Source organism: Gambusia affinis, linkage group LG10, assembly GCF_019740435.1.
Source record: "Gambusia affinis linkage group LG10, SWU_Gaff_1.0, whole genome shotgun sequence".
Lineage (NCBI taxonomy): Eukaryota > Metazoa > Chordata > Actinopteri > Cyprinodontiformes > Poeciliidae > Gambusia > Gambusia affinis.
Genome location: NC_057877.1, coordinates 22968976 through 22987030, shown reverse-complemented (window position 1 = coordinate 22987030; position 18055 = coordinate 22968976). Strand labels below are relative to the sequence as shown.

Sequence of the window (18055 nt, the reverse complement as noted above, 5' to 3'; positions counted from 1 at the left end):
TTGGTCTCTCTAAATTCTCCCTAGTTGTGCGTGTGTGTGCGAATGGTTGTTTGTCTTGTGTGTCTCTGTTTTGCCCTGCGACAGACTGGCGACCTGTCCAGGGTGTACCCCGCCTCTCGCCCGTGACGCAGCTGGAGAGGAACCAGCAACCCTCCCGACCCCGTTAGGGACGAAGGGTGTTAAGATAATGGATGGATTTTCGTAATTTTGTATTCTTCTACATTCTGCATCTTTGGTGGCATTTTCCGATGAAGTGACGTAATGTGACATGCCAAGGCACTGACATTCGCCACAAGGGGGCAGTATTACATTACATGTTGATCAAATGTAAAAGCTTGTAAACAAGCTTCACTTTTAACAAGGTTCTGAAAGGTTTTTTTTTTATTGTATGACATTCATGCTTTCATATTTCCTTAAAAAATAAGCTAGTATTTCCTTGCCAGACTATGATCCTATGCTATATGATTAATAATTTCATTTATTTTGAGAATTTAGCCACTGTTTTTTATTTTTTAGGTGGAAAACGTAAAACAATCAATTAAATATTTTTTTGTGTGGAAAAGATTTTAATGTTAAAATTTTATCTGCCCTGTTCATAAAAAAGCAAATTAATGAAACCAACTCAAATATTCAGTTTCTAATTTTTATTGTTTAAATACAAAAAAGTTTTCCAATTCACCATACAAACGCTGCATGTTTTGCAGAAGATTAAAGCAACTCCCTGTTAACAGGCACAGGGAAACAAATCAAACATTTTACAAAACAGAAATAGTCTTTGACTATTTTCACATGTTAAATCTAATTTAATAAGGCAAGACAGAAAGCTGACTTGAAAAGACTTAATGTCTTTTTCTATTCATTCACAAACATGTATTGGATAAGCAACAAAAGTACAAAGTGTTTCTTCCTAGAAATGGGAATGCAAAGTTAAAAACAATCATAAACACCCCCTTAAAAATTGGCTGTGCTCTTTAAAAGTATTGTCAACATCTTCAAGTACTTGAGCAATAAAACAGCAAGTAGAAAAACATCAGAACAGACCAAGATAGACTTAAAAACACAGAACTTGTCTCAGAAGGCCGAGAAAGACTTAAAAACACAGAACTTGCTTTAGGTGGCCATTTCAATATTCTCCTCCTTCTTCCTCACCCTCCCCTTCAATAGAATCGGTACCGACCTCTTCATAATCCTTCTCCAGGGCAGCCATGTCCTCCCTGGCCTCGGAGAACTCTCCCTCCTCCATGCCCTCACCCACATACCAATGAACGAAGGCTCGCTTGGCGTACATCAGATCAAACTTGTGGTCGAGCCGAGCCCAGGCCTCTGCAATGGCCGTGGTGTTGCTCAACATGCACACAGCCCTCTGGACCTTGGCCATGTCTCCACCAGGAACCACAGTGGGAGGCTGGTAGTTGATGCCCACCTTGAAACCAGTGGGGCACCAGTCCACAAACTGGATGGTGCGCTTGGTTTTGATGTTGGCAATGGCAGCGTTGACATCTTTGGGCACCACATCTCCACGGTACAAAAGGCAGCAGGCCATGTACTTGCCGTGGCGAGGGTCACATTTCACCATCTGATTGGCTGGCTCAAAGCAAGCGTTGGTGATTTCAGCTACGGTCAGCTGCTCATGGTAAGCCTTCTCGGCAGAGATGACAGGGGCATAGGTGACCAGAGGGAAGTGGATACGTGGATAAGGCACCAAGTTGGTCTGGAACTCGGTCAGATCCACGTTGAGCGCGCCGTCGAATCGAAGAGAAGCCGTGATGGAGGACACGATCTGACTCATCAGTCTGTTTAGGTTGGTGTAGGTGGGGCGCTCGATGTCCAGGTTCCGACAGCAGATGTCGTAGATGGCCTCGTTGTCCACCATGAAGGCGCAGTCCGAGTGCTCCAGGGTGGTGTGGGTGGTCAGGATGGAGTTGTAAGGCTCCACCACGGCTGTGGACACCTGCGGAGCCGGGTAGACAGAGAACTCCAGCTTGGATTTCTTGCCGTAGTCGACAGACAGGCGCTCCATCAGTAGGGAGGTGAAACCAGAGCCAGTGCCTCCACCGAAGCTGTGGAAAACCAGGAAGCCCTGAAGACCATTACACTGGTCAGCCTGAAAACAGAGAATGGTCGTCAGAGTCCACAACACACAAATTTACTTTGTCTTTTCAGATGATTTTATATTCATTTCATTCCATGATCTTACCAGTTTGCGAATCCTATCCAAAACAGGATCGATGATCTCCTTTCCGATGGTGTAGTGCCCACGAGCGTAATTGTTGGCAGCGTCCTCCTTACCACTGATCAGCTGCTCAGGGTGGAATAGCTGGTGGTAGGTGCCAGTGCGCACCTCATCTACGGAGGGATTGAAAATAAATAGTCACACATTAAATAAACACATATTCAAATCTTTGTTGTCAACTGTTTCATTCAATGCTCTCCAACAAGTGGTGAGACTTACCAATGACAGTGGGCTCCAGGTCCACATACACAGCCCGGGGGACGTGCTTTCCAGAACCGGTCTCACTGAAGAAGGTATTGAAGGAGTCGTCTCCTCTTCCTGCGGTCTTATCACTCGGCATCAGACCATCCGGCTGGATGCCATGTTCCAGACAATACAGCTCCCAGCAGGCATTGCCAATCTGGACTCCGGCCTGACCAATATGGATGGAAATACACTCACGCTGGACAAGAAGAAAAGATTAATTTTAATATTCGACACAGATAAATCATGTCATCTATCATCAAAGTGGGAAACTTAAAGCTAACTGAATCTAAACATAAAGGGCTCATCAATAAATATAAATCTATATCTTTAACCTAATTAAATCAGTCTGATATTAAACATTTGATGAACCATTTATAGTTTTATACTTCAAATATTAAGAGTTTTGTCAAAAATCTGGCTGTGAAAGAGCGGGCAATCTAAATTGCCCGTTAGTGGGAACCAAACGTTTGCCTTTAACAGAAAGATGAATGGACCGTTACGTCAGTTGAGGAAACTGACCTAATAACCCAAATAAAAAAGGGAGCAGATGTGCCTGTTTCTATTAAAAATGTTCTTTTGCTTTTTTGTTTTGGTGGGGAGTGGGAAGTATATCCCACTTGATTGTCCCATTTCAGACTAAATGCGTGCCAAAGTACAACAACCGTTAGGCTAACTGTCAACCAACGACCAACTGCACAAAAGTTAGCGGTTTGTTTGAGGCATATTCACGATTTTACAAAAGTAATAAAATATCCCTCGTGCAATTTTTAAATGAATAGACATCTACTACTGGGTTGAAAACTTCTGTCCACAAAACACTGGATAATAAAATGCTATTTCTGTTCAAATTAGCGCGTACATTGGGAGATTTAAAATCAGTTATCGATTGCCTTTCCTTTCTGAGAAAAATTTAAATGGGAAAAACTTAAATATTCTTACCATTTTACTTTATCTTCTGGACGTGCAAGGACGAAGCAGAAATCTAGAAAGGAGAAACTTTTCAGAACAAGTTAAAACTTTTGGCAACTGCCACACAACCGTTAGTAGTTAAGGGAGTTGGAGTTGAATGGATCATACCATTTCCTGACAGCTGAGGGGTGGTCTTGGTTTTAAGAATTTTACATTTTCCTAGCAACTAATACAAAAAAATGTGATAATAAAAACAATGAAAATTATTTATTAAGTAAAGTAAATATAATTAGTGATCGTTGTGAATTCACAGTAGATAAATAAATAATTACATGACTTCCCCCTCCTTATTTTCCAGATGGCCACGCTCACAGCAAAGCCGCTGTTCCCAATCCAATCCAGTAGGCAGCGGAAATGCACCTTTACGCTGACCTCCAACTAAAAAATATCGACACTTTTAATTTTATATATTCTGTGTGAGAGGTAGCCCCATTTTAATTTATAAACATTAACGTGACTAAATTCTAGTCGTATTAATTTTATTAATGTGAAATTAATTACTTTTGAATACATATCTTTAAATCCCATTTCCTTTATTAAGTTGAAAGTGTTATGTGTCCTGGCTTCCAAACATAACCATGCAGTACAGACCAAAAGTTTGGACACAGTTGTGTCCAAACTTTTGGTCTGTACTGTACATCTCTAAGATACCAATACTGAGTCAAATTCACCTGGGTGTGGTATATTTAAAAAACAAATGTATTTTTATCTATCCTGTTCTGAATAGGCTGATGTCTCAATATTCCTGAATTCACCTTAAACAGAACTGCAACCTGAAGCTGGACCAGATGAAAATGACATGTTCTAAAATTATTTTTAATGTTCTACACAAGTACACAAAAGCAAATTATACCTCGTTATAAAACAGCTTCTCTGGGCATCGGGATGTCAACATCCCCACAACAAACATAAAAAGTTTTATTTTGAGACAAAATGTCGTCCACACCATTTAGAAAAAATAAAATAAAACATATCATCAAGTAAAAAAAAACAAACACGTCCATCAGAAAGTACACAAACAATATTTTTAAAAAGCTAGAGGTATATCCAATATCCCTACATTGCAGTTGGCAGAACTCTTATTATTAAGTTATTTGATACAGCGAAGCAGCACATAAATGTATAGATGAAGATCCTCAGCAAGGCATGAAAAGTTGGAATGTTGCTTTTGACAAACATTTGTGCAGACATCCATCTTGGAAATCTGAGGAGGATTCTGACAGCATCCTGATGGGATTTTGCAGTTTCTTCCTTGTAGTTGACACCACAGGTGAGCCGTGTTAAAGGAGGTGCATTAATTCCAAAAAAAGGACACTTTAACCTCATTTGTATACATGCTAAATTTATGTGCCAACATATTAGCTACATGTACAATTTACAACTGTCACTTCACATCATCATCATCATAGATATCACTCCTCAGAATATGACCCAGATATTTCACATTATTCACCAAACTCAAAATTGGATTTGCTAAATAAAAAGGAAAATTCATATTCTGATCCTTCTTAGTTGTAGCAATAATAACAACACTTTTTAGGATTAAAAATGATGCCAAACTGGACTCCACAGATCCTGAATAACTGTTGCAGGCCAGCACTGTAGGGAGACAAGAGGACCACATCATCTGCGCACATTAAATGATTCACAAGATGGTTGCCCACTGTACAACCAGTCTTACAATTACTCAGTTCAACAGATAAATCATTAAAGTACAACTTAAAAAAAAAACAGGAGAACCTCAGAAGTGGGATTCAATTCCAGAGAATATCAATAATGTAAAGTTCTGATTAAATATGCAGGCACCACTCAATTCTGTAATTTAACAAACAATATATGGTGGTTAAATCTGTCAAAAGCTTTAGATGCATGTTAAAAATACATAAAAGCTGAAGTGCTCTGTCTCTTATATTTAGTTAGTTTCCTTCAGTGAGTAAATACATAAATCAGTATGGAGCTTATATTTAAAATCAAATTGATTATTGGTTGTTGTTATACACTTTTGAAGTCATTCTAGCTGAATATGTTCCAAAGGTTTAGACAATACACTAGGCAAGGCGAGTGGTCTATAATTATCAATACATCTTCCTGGTGTTTTCTTCTTCAATGTTTGAAAAAATTAATATGAATAACTTTTTTATTCAGTTCCAAACCCCATTTTTGTATATTCTGTAAAACATGTATTAAAAGAGGCTTGTGATTTTGTATTATTTTTTTACATTCTTTGTCTTTGATGGCATTTTTCAATGAAGTAACATAATTTCACATCCAAACCCACTGACATTCCCCACAAGTGGGCAGTATTACATTATACCATGATCAAATGCACATAGTTGAAGTAAAGTAAATAATCCCTTTTAACAAGACGATTAAGTTAGATTTGTTGTTTTCATTCACTGGGTGAGATTCCTAAATATTGTATGTTATACTCGTTTGTTTTCAAATATTTTGAAGCAACAACAAAAGCAAAAAAATACAAAATTTCCAGTGGCACGTTAAGTTAATAATAACTGATAATTATTAACTTATATCTTTATCTGTTCAATCAGCGGTCACCTCGATCAGAAACTAATATATTTTGTCATTGATTACATTTTCATATCGCTCTGTGTTGGCCTTAAATTATTTAAGACAATCTGAGATGCTGACTGCATCTGGAGCAACATATTGGTAAATTTGTCTGGTGCTGTCCAGATAGTGTTTTTAATAATGACTAAAATAACCATGAGAATGTAATATCTGAGCAGGCACCTTCTGAGTCATTACTACGCCGTAGTCAACATTTTATGTTCCCCAGATGCTGCAAAATTCTTTTAAATTTAATCTTGTGCTGGCAAGTCCACTTTAATCTAGTCATTTTTGTTCTGTATAAATATTGATAAGATGTGGAACAAAAAGATGAACAAACATTATAATGTTCACATCTGTTGTTCATTTATAAGTTAAAATTCATGAATTTGAGAAAAAATATAGGTAAATACTTGAATGCTATTTGACTATTTTTAGTTAAAAGTACAGGAAATAAATATTTTGGTTAATTACCCATTTAATCAATTCTCTATTATAAAGAGTATAAAGTGTTTCAATTCCTCATAAGACTACATCAAAAGATATTTTTTTGTTTGGTTTGAGATATGATGCACGCAATTTACTCATTGTACTCTCAGTACATCTGTGACCAATCTCAGTCTCTTAAAGGAGTCTATGTACGCGCATTCACCTGAATTACTTAGCAACTGTGCAACAAAATCCAGGATGAACTGGTGACGCCTGACTTTATCTCTGACCCTGGATTTCTGAAACCTGCTTTTATGAAACAGCCCCCAGAAGTGGAAATACAAATTAAAACAAATATAGTATTTATGATGATTGCAAACATTTCAAAGTACTTGAATGCTAAGCGGCAAGAGAAAAAACATCAGAACAGACCAAGAAAGACTTAAAAACACAGAACTTGTTTTAGGAGGCCATTTTAATATTCCCCTCCATCTTCCTCACCCTCCCCTTCAATAGAATCGGTACCGACCTCTTCATAATCCTTCTCCAGGGCAGCCATGTCCTCCCTGGCCTCGGAGAACTCTCCCTCCTCCATGCCCTCACCCACATACCAATGAACGAAGGCTCGCTTGGCGTACATCAGATCAAACTTGTGGTCGAGCCGAGCCCAGGCCTCTGCAACGGCCGTGGTGTTGCTCAACATGCACACAGCCCTCTGGACCTTGGCTATGTCTCCACCAGGAACCACAGTGGGAGGCTGGTAGTTGATGCCCACCTTGAAACCAGTGGGGCACCAGTCCACAAACTGGATCCCACGTTTAGTTTTGATGTTGGCAATGGCAGCGTTGACGTCTTTGGGCACCACATCTCCACGGTACAAAAGGCAGCAGGCCATGTACTTGCCGTGGCGAGGGTCACATTTCACCATCTGATTGGCTGGCTCAAAGCAAGCGTTCGTGATTTCAGATACGGTCATCTGTTCATGGTAAGCCTTCTCGGCAGAGATGACAGGAGCGTAAGTGGCCAGAGGGAAGTGGATTCGTGGATAAGGCACCAAGTTGGTCTGGAACTCGGCCAGATCCACGTTGAGCGCGCCGTCAAAACGAAGAGAAGCCGTGATGGAGGACACGATCTGACTCATCAGTCTGTTTAGGTTGGTGTAGGTGGGACGCTCAATGTCCAGGTTCCGACAGCAGATGTCATAGATGGCCTCGTTGTCCACCATGAAGGCGCAGTCCGAGTGCTCCAGGGTGGTGTGGGTGGTCAGGATGGAGTTGTAAGGCTCCACCACGGCTGTGGACACCTGTGGGGCCGGATAAATGGAGAACTCCAGCTTGGATTTCTTGCCATAGTCGACAGACAGGCGCTCCATCAGTAGCGAGGTGAAACCAGAACCAGTGCCTCCACCGAAGCTGTGGAAAACCAGGAAGCCCTGAAGACCATTACACTGGTCAGCCTGAAAACAGAGAGGGGTTGTCAGAATCCATGTCACACAAATTTACTTTCATCTTTCCAGATGATTTTAAAATCCATAATCTTACCAGTTTCCGAAGTCTATCCAAAACAGGATCGATGATCTCCTTTCCGATGGTGTAGTGCCCACGAGCATAGTTGTTGGCAGCGTCCTCCTTACCATTGATCAACTGCTCAGGGTGGAATAGCTGGTGGTAGGTGCCAGAGCGCACCTCATCTAGTGAAGAGTGGAAAACAGTCACACATCAAATAAATTAAACTGAACTCATTCCAGTGCTCTCCAGAAAGTAGTGAGACTTACCAATGACAGTGGGCTCCAGGTCCACAAACACGGCCCGGGGAACATGCTTTCCAGAACCAGTCTCACTGAAGAAGGTGTTGAAGGAGTCATCTCCTCTTCCCACTGTCTTGTCACTTGGCATCAGTCCATCTGGCTGGATGCCATGTTCCAGGCAATACAGCTCCCAGCAGGCATTACCAATCTGGATGCCGGCCTGACCAACATGGACTGAGATGCATTCACGCTGGTCAGGAAGAAAAGATACATTTTAATATAGGATACAGATAAAACATGTAATCTTGCATCAAAGTCCTCTAGGATGGACTTTTATAAAGCTAATTGAGTGGATATGAAGGGCACAACAACAAATAATGACTACCTAGACAGCTGGTGATCCTCCCTATCCCAATAGAATCAGCTAGCTACACTGATTTGATGAACCTCTGTGCCCAAAATGTGGTTGTGAAAGAATGAAGGATTTCATTCTAAATTGCCCGTTAGCTTGGTAACCAAATGTTTGTCTTTAATAACAGAACGATGATTAGATCGTTACATCAGTTGAAATAACGTCTCACCGTTAAACGGGCAATAGTAAACAAAAAGGGAGCCCATACGCCAGTTTTTATTAAAAACATGTATTTTTTTTTTTTACCCAAATAGATACATGCATCAATGTGTTCCGAAAAGGAAGACATATTTGACAAATATTAAATGCTTACCAAAGTCCTTTAACAGTCGTTAAGGTAACTGTCAACTAACGGCTAACTGCGACTGAGTTAGCGGTTGGCTTAAGAAAGTAAAAAAAATAATAATAAACTATCCTTCTGACAATTTTTAAATGAATTTACATATACAACAGGGCTGAAAATATCTGCCCATAAAAACCTGGATAATAAATTGCACTTTATGTTTAAATGAACGAACAAATTTGGAGAGCTAAAGTCATCCCAGTCTTACATTTCCTTTCTGAGAAAAGTTAAAATGAAAAATGTTGAAATATTCTTACCATTTTTTTGTATTTTTTGCGAAGACAAGGCAGAAATCTATTAACGAGTAAATTTAGAGGAGGAAGGCCTTCCACGTAACTACAACTAATACAAGAGCCGTTTGTTGTTGTGAGCGTTTGAGTTGGCTGGGTCATACCATTTTATGACAGCTGAGGGGTGGTCGTAGTTTTAATAATTTGTACTTGTCCTAACCTTAATAAAAAATAATATGATAATAATAACAATGATAATTATTTATAAAGTGAAGTAAAGGCAATCTATCATCGTTGTGAATTCACAGTAAATAAATAAACAAATAAATAATATAACTGTATGAATCCCCCCTACATATTCTCCAGATGGTCACTCTCCCACTGCAAAGCCGCTGTTTGCCAATCGAATTCAGTAGAACGTAGTAATGCACCTTTACGTTGGTGCATTTTAAAACCAAACACCATCAACAGAAATAACGTTGACGTGATTCAACGTAAAAGAAATGATTTTGGAATAGTTATCTTTAAACTTCACTTTTTTGCTTTATTAAACTGAACCTTTTGGCCACCGGGCAATTTGGTCACTGGCAATGTACGTCTTCTCCTTTAGTTTTAATTCTACCAACAGCCAATTAATCGTATAATTATATTAATATAAATTAAATGAAAAGGAAAGGTTTTTTTTCACAAACTCGATTAATTTTTATTTCACTGACTCTGAATAAACTTTATTTAATTTGTCTATAGGTATCGATGTTTTTGCGTAAGTGGGTTGACTTTGATTTTAACATATATTGTTTAACTTAATAAGAAAATAAGGTGACCCACAGTCTTATGTAATTATGAAATACGTTAAGTTAAATGAGTTTAATCTGGAACACAACAAAATAAGTATGGAACAAACTGTCCGCACTTTATATGTGAAAATTGAATCAAATGCACCCAGGTGTGCTACGTATGAAGATTAAATGCATTTTACACCCTGAATTCACCATATATCAACCTGAACATAGTTCAGGTGGAAATGACTTGTTCTAAGACCATTTTTAATTTTCTACTCGAAAACAGAGGACGAATTATAGCTCGTCATGAAACAACTTCGTGGGGCATCGGGACATCCAAATCTCTACAGCAGATAAAAAAATAATCAACATGCATAACTTTTACATAAATTTTTAAATCCAATTTTAACGTTTTCGTTCACACATACATAAAAAGAATGGTGTATGATTTTGTATTATTTTTAAATTATGTATCTGATGGCCTTTCCCTATTAAGTGACGTAACTTGAGATGCCAAAGCACTGACACTGGCCACAAGGAGGCAGTATTACATTATCAATTGATTAAATACAAATACTTGAAGTAAACGATCACCACTAACAAGGCACTAAACGTAACATTTTTTGAATAACTGAACCAGAAAAAAGAATCTTAAATATTACATTTGTATATTTTCATAATAATATTAGCTTGAAACAACTGAAGCAACAACAAACTGATATTTAGTGATCAGACTATCCTGTGCAAAAAAAAGAAATCGTCCCACTGGCTTTCTCCGATCAAGTCCAGTAGGTGATGTTACATCTTTCTGACAACCAGTCATTGGCAGAAAATGTAAGGTAACATTTCATAGCTCAAGCTGAACACACTGCAGCACTCAGGCTTCCTGGACCTCCGGCCTTTACAGTCCTCTCTGATATTGTCTGTGCAAAGAGTCACATTAATTTGTTCGTCTCACTGTGTATCAGTGCTTTGATCAATCTTCACAACATTGTAAATGGTCCGAACTGAATTTGGAGTTTAAAAAAGGAAAAAATATACACAATACTTTTTAGTTTTTATTGTTGAACAAAATATACAAAACATTTCCAATTCATCACACAAACACTGCATGTTCTGCAGAGAATTAAAGCAGGGCCTGGTTTTCAGGCAAAGGACAACTATTCAAACATTTTACAGAACAGAAATTGGTTTTTCTACACATTCACACGTTAAATCTAATTTTATAAGGCAAGACACAAAATTGACACGACTACTGAAGACTTACGGTCTTTTCCTGTTCTTTTAAAGACATATATTGATAAAACAACAAATATACAATGGGTTTCTTCTTAGAAATGGAATGCAAAGTTAAAACAAACAGAGGTAAGTATATTACAATCTTAAACATCACCCCAAAAAATCGATTGTGTTCTTTAAAGAGCAGTAAACATCTCAATGTCCTTGAAGGACAAGAGGAAAAACAGAACGGACATGAATCCTAAAGCTTTCACTTGCATGTTTTAGCGTAAAACAGGAAGTGAAAAAACATCAGAACAGACTAAGAAAGACTTAAAATCACAGAACTTGTTTAAGGTGGCCATTTCAATATTCTCCTCCTTCTTCCTCACCCTCCCCTTCAATAGAATCGGTACCGACCTCTTCATAATCCTTCTCCAGGGCAGCCATGTCCTCCCTGGCCTCGGAGAACTCTCCCTCCTCCATGCCCTCACCCACATACCAATGAACGAAGGCTCGCTTGGCGTACATCAGATCAAACTTGTGGTCGAGCCGAGCCCAGGCCTCTGCAATGGCCGTGGTGTTGCTCAACATGCACACAGCCCTCTGGACCTTGGCCATGTCTCCACCAGGAACCACAGTGGGAGGCTGGTAGTTGATGCCCACCTTGAAACCAGTGGGGCACCAGTCCACAAACTGGATGGTGCGCTTGGTTTTGATGTTGGCAATGGCAGCGTTGACATCTTTGGGCACCACATCTCCACGGTACAAAAGGCAGCAGGCCATGTACTTGCCGTGGCGAGGGTCACATTTCACCATCTGATTGGCTGGCTCAAAGCAAGCGTTGGTGATTTCAGCTACGGTCAGCTGCTCATGGTAAGCCTTCTCGGCAGAGATGACAGGGGCATAGGTGACCAGAGGGAAGTGGATACGTGGATAAGGCACCAAGTTGGTCTGGAACTCGGTCAGATCCACGTTGAGCGCGCCGTCGAATCGAAGAGAAGCCGTGATGGAGGACACGATCTGACTCATCAGTCTGTTCAGGTTGGTGTAGGTGGGGCGCTCGATGTCCAGGTTCCGACAGCAGATGTCATAGATGGCCTCGTTGTCCACCATGAAGGCGCAGTCCGAGTGCTCCAGGGTGGTGTGGGTGGTCAGGATGGAGTTGTAAGGCTCCACCACGGCTGTGGACACCTGCGGAGCCGGGTAGACAGAGAACTCCAGCTTGGATTTCTTGCCGTAGTCGACAGACAGGCGCTCCATCAGTAGGGAGGTGAAACCAGAACCAGTGCCTCCACCGAAGCTGTGGAAAACCAGGAAGCCCTGAAGACCATTACACTGGTCAGCCTGAAAACAGAGAATGGTCGTCAGAGTCCACGTTACACAAATTTACTTTGTCTTTTCAGATGATTTTATATTCATTTCATTCCATGATCTTACCAGTTTGCGAACCCTATCCAAAACAGGATCGATGATCTCCTTTCCGATGGTGTAGTGCCCACGAGCGTAATTGTTGGCAGCGTCCTCCTTACCACTGATCAGCTGCTCAGGGTGGAATAGCTGGTGGTAGGTGCCAGTGCGCACCTCATCTATGGAGGGGTTGAAAATAAATAGTCACACATTAAATAAACTTCAATAAACACATATTCAAATCCTTGATGTCAACTGCTTCATTCAATGCTCTCCAGCAAGTGGTGAGACTTACCAATGACAGTGGGCTCCAGGTCCACATACACAGCCCGGGGGACATGCTTTCCAGAACCGGTCTCACTGAAGAAGGTATTGAAGGAGTCGTCTCCTCTTCCTGCGGTCTTATCACTCGGCATCAGACCATCCGGCTGGATGCCGTGTTCCAGACAATACAGCTCCCAGCAGGCATTGCCAATCTGGACTCCAGCCTGACCAATATGGATGGAAATACACTCGCGCTGGACAAGAAGAAAAGATTCATTTTAATATGGGACACAGATGCTACTACATGCCATCTAGCATTGTAGTAAACCATTATAAAGCTAACTAAATGGATGCAGAACTCCTCAATAATAAACTTCAAGACAGCTTCTTATCTACTCAAGATAATCGACCAGCTATATGGATTTGAAATATTGAAATTCAAATTGAATTTGAATTAAATTTGAACCATTGAGTTTTATACTTAGGAAATTAAGTTGTGTCCAAAATGTGACTGTGAAAAGCCACATTTTGCCCGTTAGCAGCAACCCAACGTTTGACTCTTAACAGCAGAAATACAAATGGGCATTTATTAAAATAATAACCGCTATATCAGTTGAAGAAACTTCTTTCGTTAAACGCACACAGTAAACAAAAACGAAGCAGAAGAGCCAATTTATACTAAAAATACATTTTTTCACACCCAAAGCATCAGGGTATCCCGAGGAGGTAAACATTTTTAACACATATTAAGTGCGCGCCCAAATCCTGTCATAACCTTTAGCCTGTCCCCAGGATAGCTAAACACTATAACTATCACCCAACGGCTAACGGTGGCAGTTAGCCGTTTGTTTGAGTCACACTCGCAGTCTAAAATAAACTAAAAAATCCGTCAGAACATTTTTAAATTACTTTAAAACTACAACAGGACTGAAAATATAGACCCAAAAAAACCTGGGCAATAAATTGCACTACATGTTTAATTGAGCGCGCAAATTTGGACATTTAAAATTTCATAATAATAATAATAATAATAATAATAATAATAATAATAATAATAATAATAATAATAATAATAATAATAAAAGATATGTAATATTCTTACCATTTTACTTTATTTTCTGGACGTGTGAAGACCAGACAGAAATTTACAAAGGAGTAGCTTGTTAGGACGATAGGAATTTTCGTGTAACCTAAACAAATGCCGCACAACGTTTAGTAGTTGAGGCCATTCGAATTGAGTGGATCATACCATTTTGTGACCTGTTAGGGTTGGGTTTTAGTTTTAATAGTTTTTACTTTTTCTCAAAACAAAATATATATGATAATGACAATAGTTATTATTTGCAATGTAAAGTTGACACAATCAGTGACCGTTGTGCTTTCACAGAAGATAAACAAATCATAAAATTATGTGAATCCCTCCTCCATATTTTTTCATATTAGTCAAGCTCACACTGCAAAGCCGCTATCCCTCATCATATCCAGTAGGTGGCGGCAATTCACCTTTACAGTAGTTCGCAATCAAAAACATCAACAGCACCTTACTTTCTAAACGAAAACGGTGCAAAATGTCAACAACAAAAAACATGTTAATTGAAAAACATTACTACATTCAGTATGAACGCAATTAATTTTGAATAGTAACCTTTAGATTCCTTTTTTTTTTTTTTTTGCTTTATTAAGTTGGAAGTTTAAGATGCCGACACGTTTTGGACAATGTTTAGTCACTGATTCACTGTGTTCTCTATTAGTTTTATTTTTGCTAACAGCAAATTGATCATATCATTGAAGGCAGAGGTGTCAAAAGGACTCACATTCTCTACTTATGTGGAAGTACTCATAATTTGTGTTTCTAGTGATTTTATTTATGAAAGGGAAATGATTCAAGCCTACTTGACCCGATGTCAAAATATCTATAATATCAACTCTTTAAACATTTCCAAATAAAAACATCTATCTATTTTAAAGCTACATTTGATACTTTTTATATCCTCTGTATTTTTTTATATTTTGTGCTGGTTTATAAAGTGATCACATGTATTTTTAGGGCCTTATGAGTAAAATAGTTATGGAAAGTATTTATGTTCTAGAATGTATATACGGTATGTGCTAGAATGAGTCCTGCATTACGCACAATAAGGTCAACTTGACATTTTACCAACTCTCCTGCAGCTTTTAGCCAAACCTCAACTCGAAGTAGGAACAGACTGTTCCTACTTTCTGGCCTTCTGATTATTTTTATTTCTTTGATCAAGTGCAGTGGTCTAAAGAAGCAAGGAAATGTGTGTAATAGGATCGAGTTTTTAAGATGTTTTTTTTCAGGCTGGAATCATGGATCTGGCAGATGTATATCTTGTAGATATACTGTAAGATGTATATCTTGTATTATATATCTTGTACATCTAAAGGAGATGTAGATATACGCCTTTGTTCTAAAATTGTTGAATAAAGTAAACATTTTTGGGTGCTTTAATGTCATATTTGTTTCTGTGTGTACTGAAATGTTTTTCAGTTAAATCACCATCCTTTCTTAAAGCAAACAACTTAATGCGTCCATTTGAGGCAACAGCACCAATCTGCTGGTAAGTAGACGTTTTGAGCCTTTTCAGTGCCTTAAAAGCACAGTGTCCTTCTGCTTATTCAGTGTAATATATTATAAATAACATTTTGGTATAAATAATTCAAAACCTCTAGTATAGACTGAAATTATCGCTGACCTTATTTTGCTTTTATTATTGAAAAACAGGAACTTTTCAATGAAAGTATCTGTCGGTATTTACATGTCTTAGTCAACATTATGAAAGCAATCAATAATCTCGCCAGTTTGGCGCCATTTGACCAAACTGGAGCGCAGGCCCCGCCCCTTTAATATTACCACTCACGTGCTTAGGTTCCAGTTTCTGATTGGTGGATTTACCCGTCTCTGAGTGACTCGTTCAGCAGTCAATCTACGTCAGTCCACACGGTGAGACAGGTAGTCACTGGAGCACATAAGGATTTAGCTTCAAAGTAAAAGCACATTCAGGAATAGACGTTGAATAAAATAAATATAAAATTAAATAAAGCGAAACTATAATGACAATAAACACCATCAGATCGTTTTTGAAATCACTACAAAAGCGATTTTAAATCATGTGGCACAAGATTTATAAAGGAATATTCTGGAAATTGTGATACAGCTGATGTAAAATACCAAGGCATGGGCATTTTTTGGGGAGTTTTACTTATTTATTTTTGCATTGTCCAAATTGGTATTAACACGGTTTTTAGTTAGAATAAAAGCAGACTTTCAGTGGAGATATTCTGATTTCAAAAAATGTCTTTTTGAACAAGGTTTATTAGTCAGACTGTCTGTCCATGAAGCCATCCCTCTGTCCGTCTGTCTCTCCATCCATCCATCCATCCATCCATCCAAACTATCAAAAATGTTTCAAATCATTTAAGGAACCTTGCTGCACATTGCCGGTCAGCTGACTGAAATAAGTCTCTATTTTACAAGAAAGAGAAAGCAGCTAAAGTAGCATTATTATTAAGGTAATACTGATTTAAAATGATAACTTGCAAAACAATATGACACACAAGTGTCATGTTAGTCATGAGTTAAGTTTACTCTTGTTACTTTTTCGAATAAAAATATTTCTGAGTATTTTCGCTGTGAGAATTTCATAACAGTCTATGTTTACTTACAAAATAAATATAAATTTTCAAGTTAAATCCCGTGTTATTAATTATATTCAATCATTTTCTACCCATCATAAACAAATGCCTAGTTCCTACACCAGGACTTACCATTGGCCTTCGATTTGATACAAATTGCTTTTATTTTGAAATTTGAAATCCAGAACTTCGTTTCGCAGTTCACGTAACTTGACATTAGAGCTGAAGTCTGAGAAGTGGGAGGCTTTATTCATGCTTCTCCTCCCAAACTTTCCTTACCTTCTCTGAAAGTTAAGACAAACCTCAGTGTGACTGGTAGGAGACAACCCAGGAGGTAAGCAACGAGCCTTGTGCTTCACTCTCTGCACTGCTTTGCTTTTATTAGTTCATTATTTCCAATCAAGCTGTTTATTGTCAGGGCTTGCTGCAGTAAGACCACAGAAGTTAATGCTCCTGTAAAATTTAGCAGTCATCCTGCAGAATTTATCTTACTGTACTATATTTTACTCTGATTAATAACATGTTTTCACTTTGTGACACATTTTGTTTTTGAATGTCTAAATGCCATCTTTGTGGGTATTAATGGTGATATGTTGACTTACCACCATCTAATAACTGCTTGACAAAAAAACCCACCCTGTTATTTCCACATGTATTTATTCTCTATTTTAAATACTATTCAGAAATTAAAAAGAGTTGTGTTTGGCATGGAGAAGTCTTTTGTAGTTTATAATTACATATTTAGCAGCAGAGTGGGACATCTTAGCATTTTTAAACTTATTTTGTTACTTTTGATTTCTTTTTATTTTGTAGTTTTAGCCTCAAATCAATTTAAACTCTTTCGCTTTTCCTGCTGAAAGGTCGTTGAAGCTTACGATTTTTGAGTGAGTGAATGGAAAGTAAATGCAGTGCAGATTTGGAGTAAACATCTTTTTTTTTCAATCACTGTTGTGGGTGAGGCAGCTTCATGGGACGGAAATCCCCCTCAGCTCCCACTGTTGTCGGAGTTGTTAAGCATCCTCAAAGTTTTCTGGCTGATCTCCTGTCTGTTATTATGGATGGCATCATGTTCTGTGTCCCATTCTGAGAACCTACAGAGCTACAGTCCATCTGCTCATCACTGGGATGAATAATGTCTTTGAACAGTTCTTTTATTATGGGTGAACTGATGATACAAATATTATATAGGTTGTCCTCTAATCCACACAAGATCTAAACCAGCGACTGAATACCATCTAAACATCCCATCAAGCTCTTCTGAGGCCTGGCCTCAAATGTATAGACAAACTCTTACTGATGTTCCTCAGAAAGTTGCAGAGGTGCCACACTCTTTTTGATGCCGTGAGCAATTTCTTTGCCAAAATATTTACTAGATAATTGACCACTTAGAAATCATTTAAGTTAGCGGACTAGAAGGAATACTGTTTATTGCCACAAAGTGGGGAAATTCTGATGCAATAGCTTCAAAGTGACAGACAATCAAAGCATGTAGAAGTAGATGCAAATATAACATTTATTGAAAACAAAGTTAAGAGTAATATACTACT

At 38.6% G+C, this 18055-nt stretch overlaps 4 protein-coding genes across 4 annotated transcripts in view; 1 reads left to right on the top strand and 3 right to left on the bottom strand.

Moving 5' to 3' along the window:
* Positions 1-629: 629 nt before the first annotated feature.
* Positions 630-3562, bottom strand: LOC122839131 (tubulin alpha-1B chain-like). Its single transcript, XM_044130475.1, has 4 exons — positions 3419-3562; positions 2453-2675; positions 2198-2346; positions 630-2104 (listed from the first exon to the last, which is right to left on the bottom strand). Exons 1-4 carry the CDS (start codon positions 3419-3421, stop codon positions 1124-1126), a joined length of 1356 nt encoding a protein of 451 aa, XP_043986410.1. The 5' UTR covers positions 3422-3562; the 3' UTR covers positions 630-1123.
* Positions 3563-6902: 3340 nt separating this feature from the next.
* LOC122839130 (tubulin alpha chain-like) lies at positions 6903-9314 on the bottom strand. The gene is made up of 4 exons (XM_044130474.1): positions 9205-9314; positions 8220-8442; positions 7987-8135; positions 6903-7901 (listed from the first exon to the last, which is right to left on the bottom strand). The coding sequence occupies exons 1-4, from the start codon at positions 9205-9207 to the stop codon at positions 6921-6923; spliced, it is 1356 nt and encodes a 451-aa protein (XP_043986409.1). The 5' UTR covers positions 9208-9314; the 3' UTR covers positions 6903-6920.
* Positions 9315-11004: 1690 nt separating this feature from the next.
* On the bottom strand, positions 11005-14047 carry LOC122839132 (tubulin alpha-1B chain-like). Its single transcript, XM_044130476.1, has 4 exons — positions 13954-14047; positions 12883-13105; positions 12618-12766; positions 11005-12524 (listed from the first exon to the last, which is right to left on the bottom strand). The coding sequence occupies exons 1-4, from the start codon at positions 13954-13956 to the stop codon at positions 11544-11546; spliced, it is 1356 nt and encodes a 451-aa protein (XP_043986411.1). The 5' UTR covers positions 13957-14047; the 3' UTR covers positions 11005-11543.
* Positions 14048-16794: 2747 nt separating this feature from the next.
* Positions 16795-18055, top strand: part of kank3 (KN motif and ankyrin repeat domains 3) — a 37478-nt gene continuing 36217 nt past the window's right edge. Inside the window, exon 1 of the mRNA XM_044130460.1 lies at positions 16795-16842. The gene's annotated coding sequence lies outside the window, so the exon portion shown is untranslated. The remainder of the gene's footprint in view (positions 16843-18055) is intronic.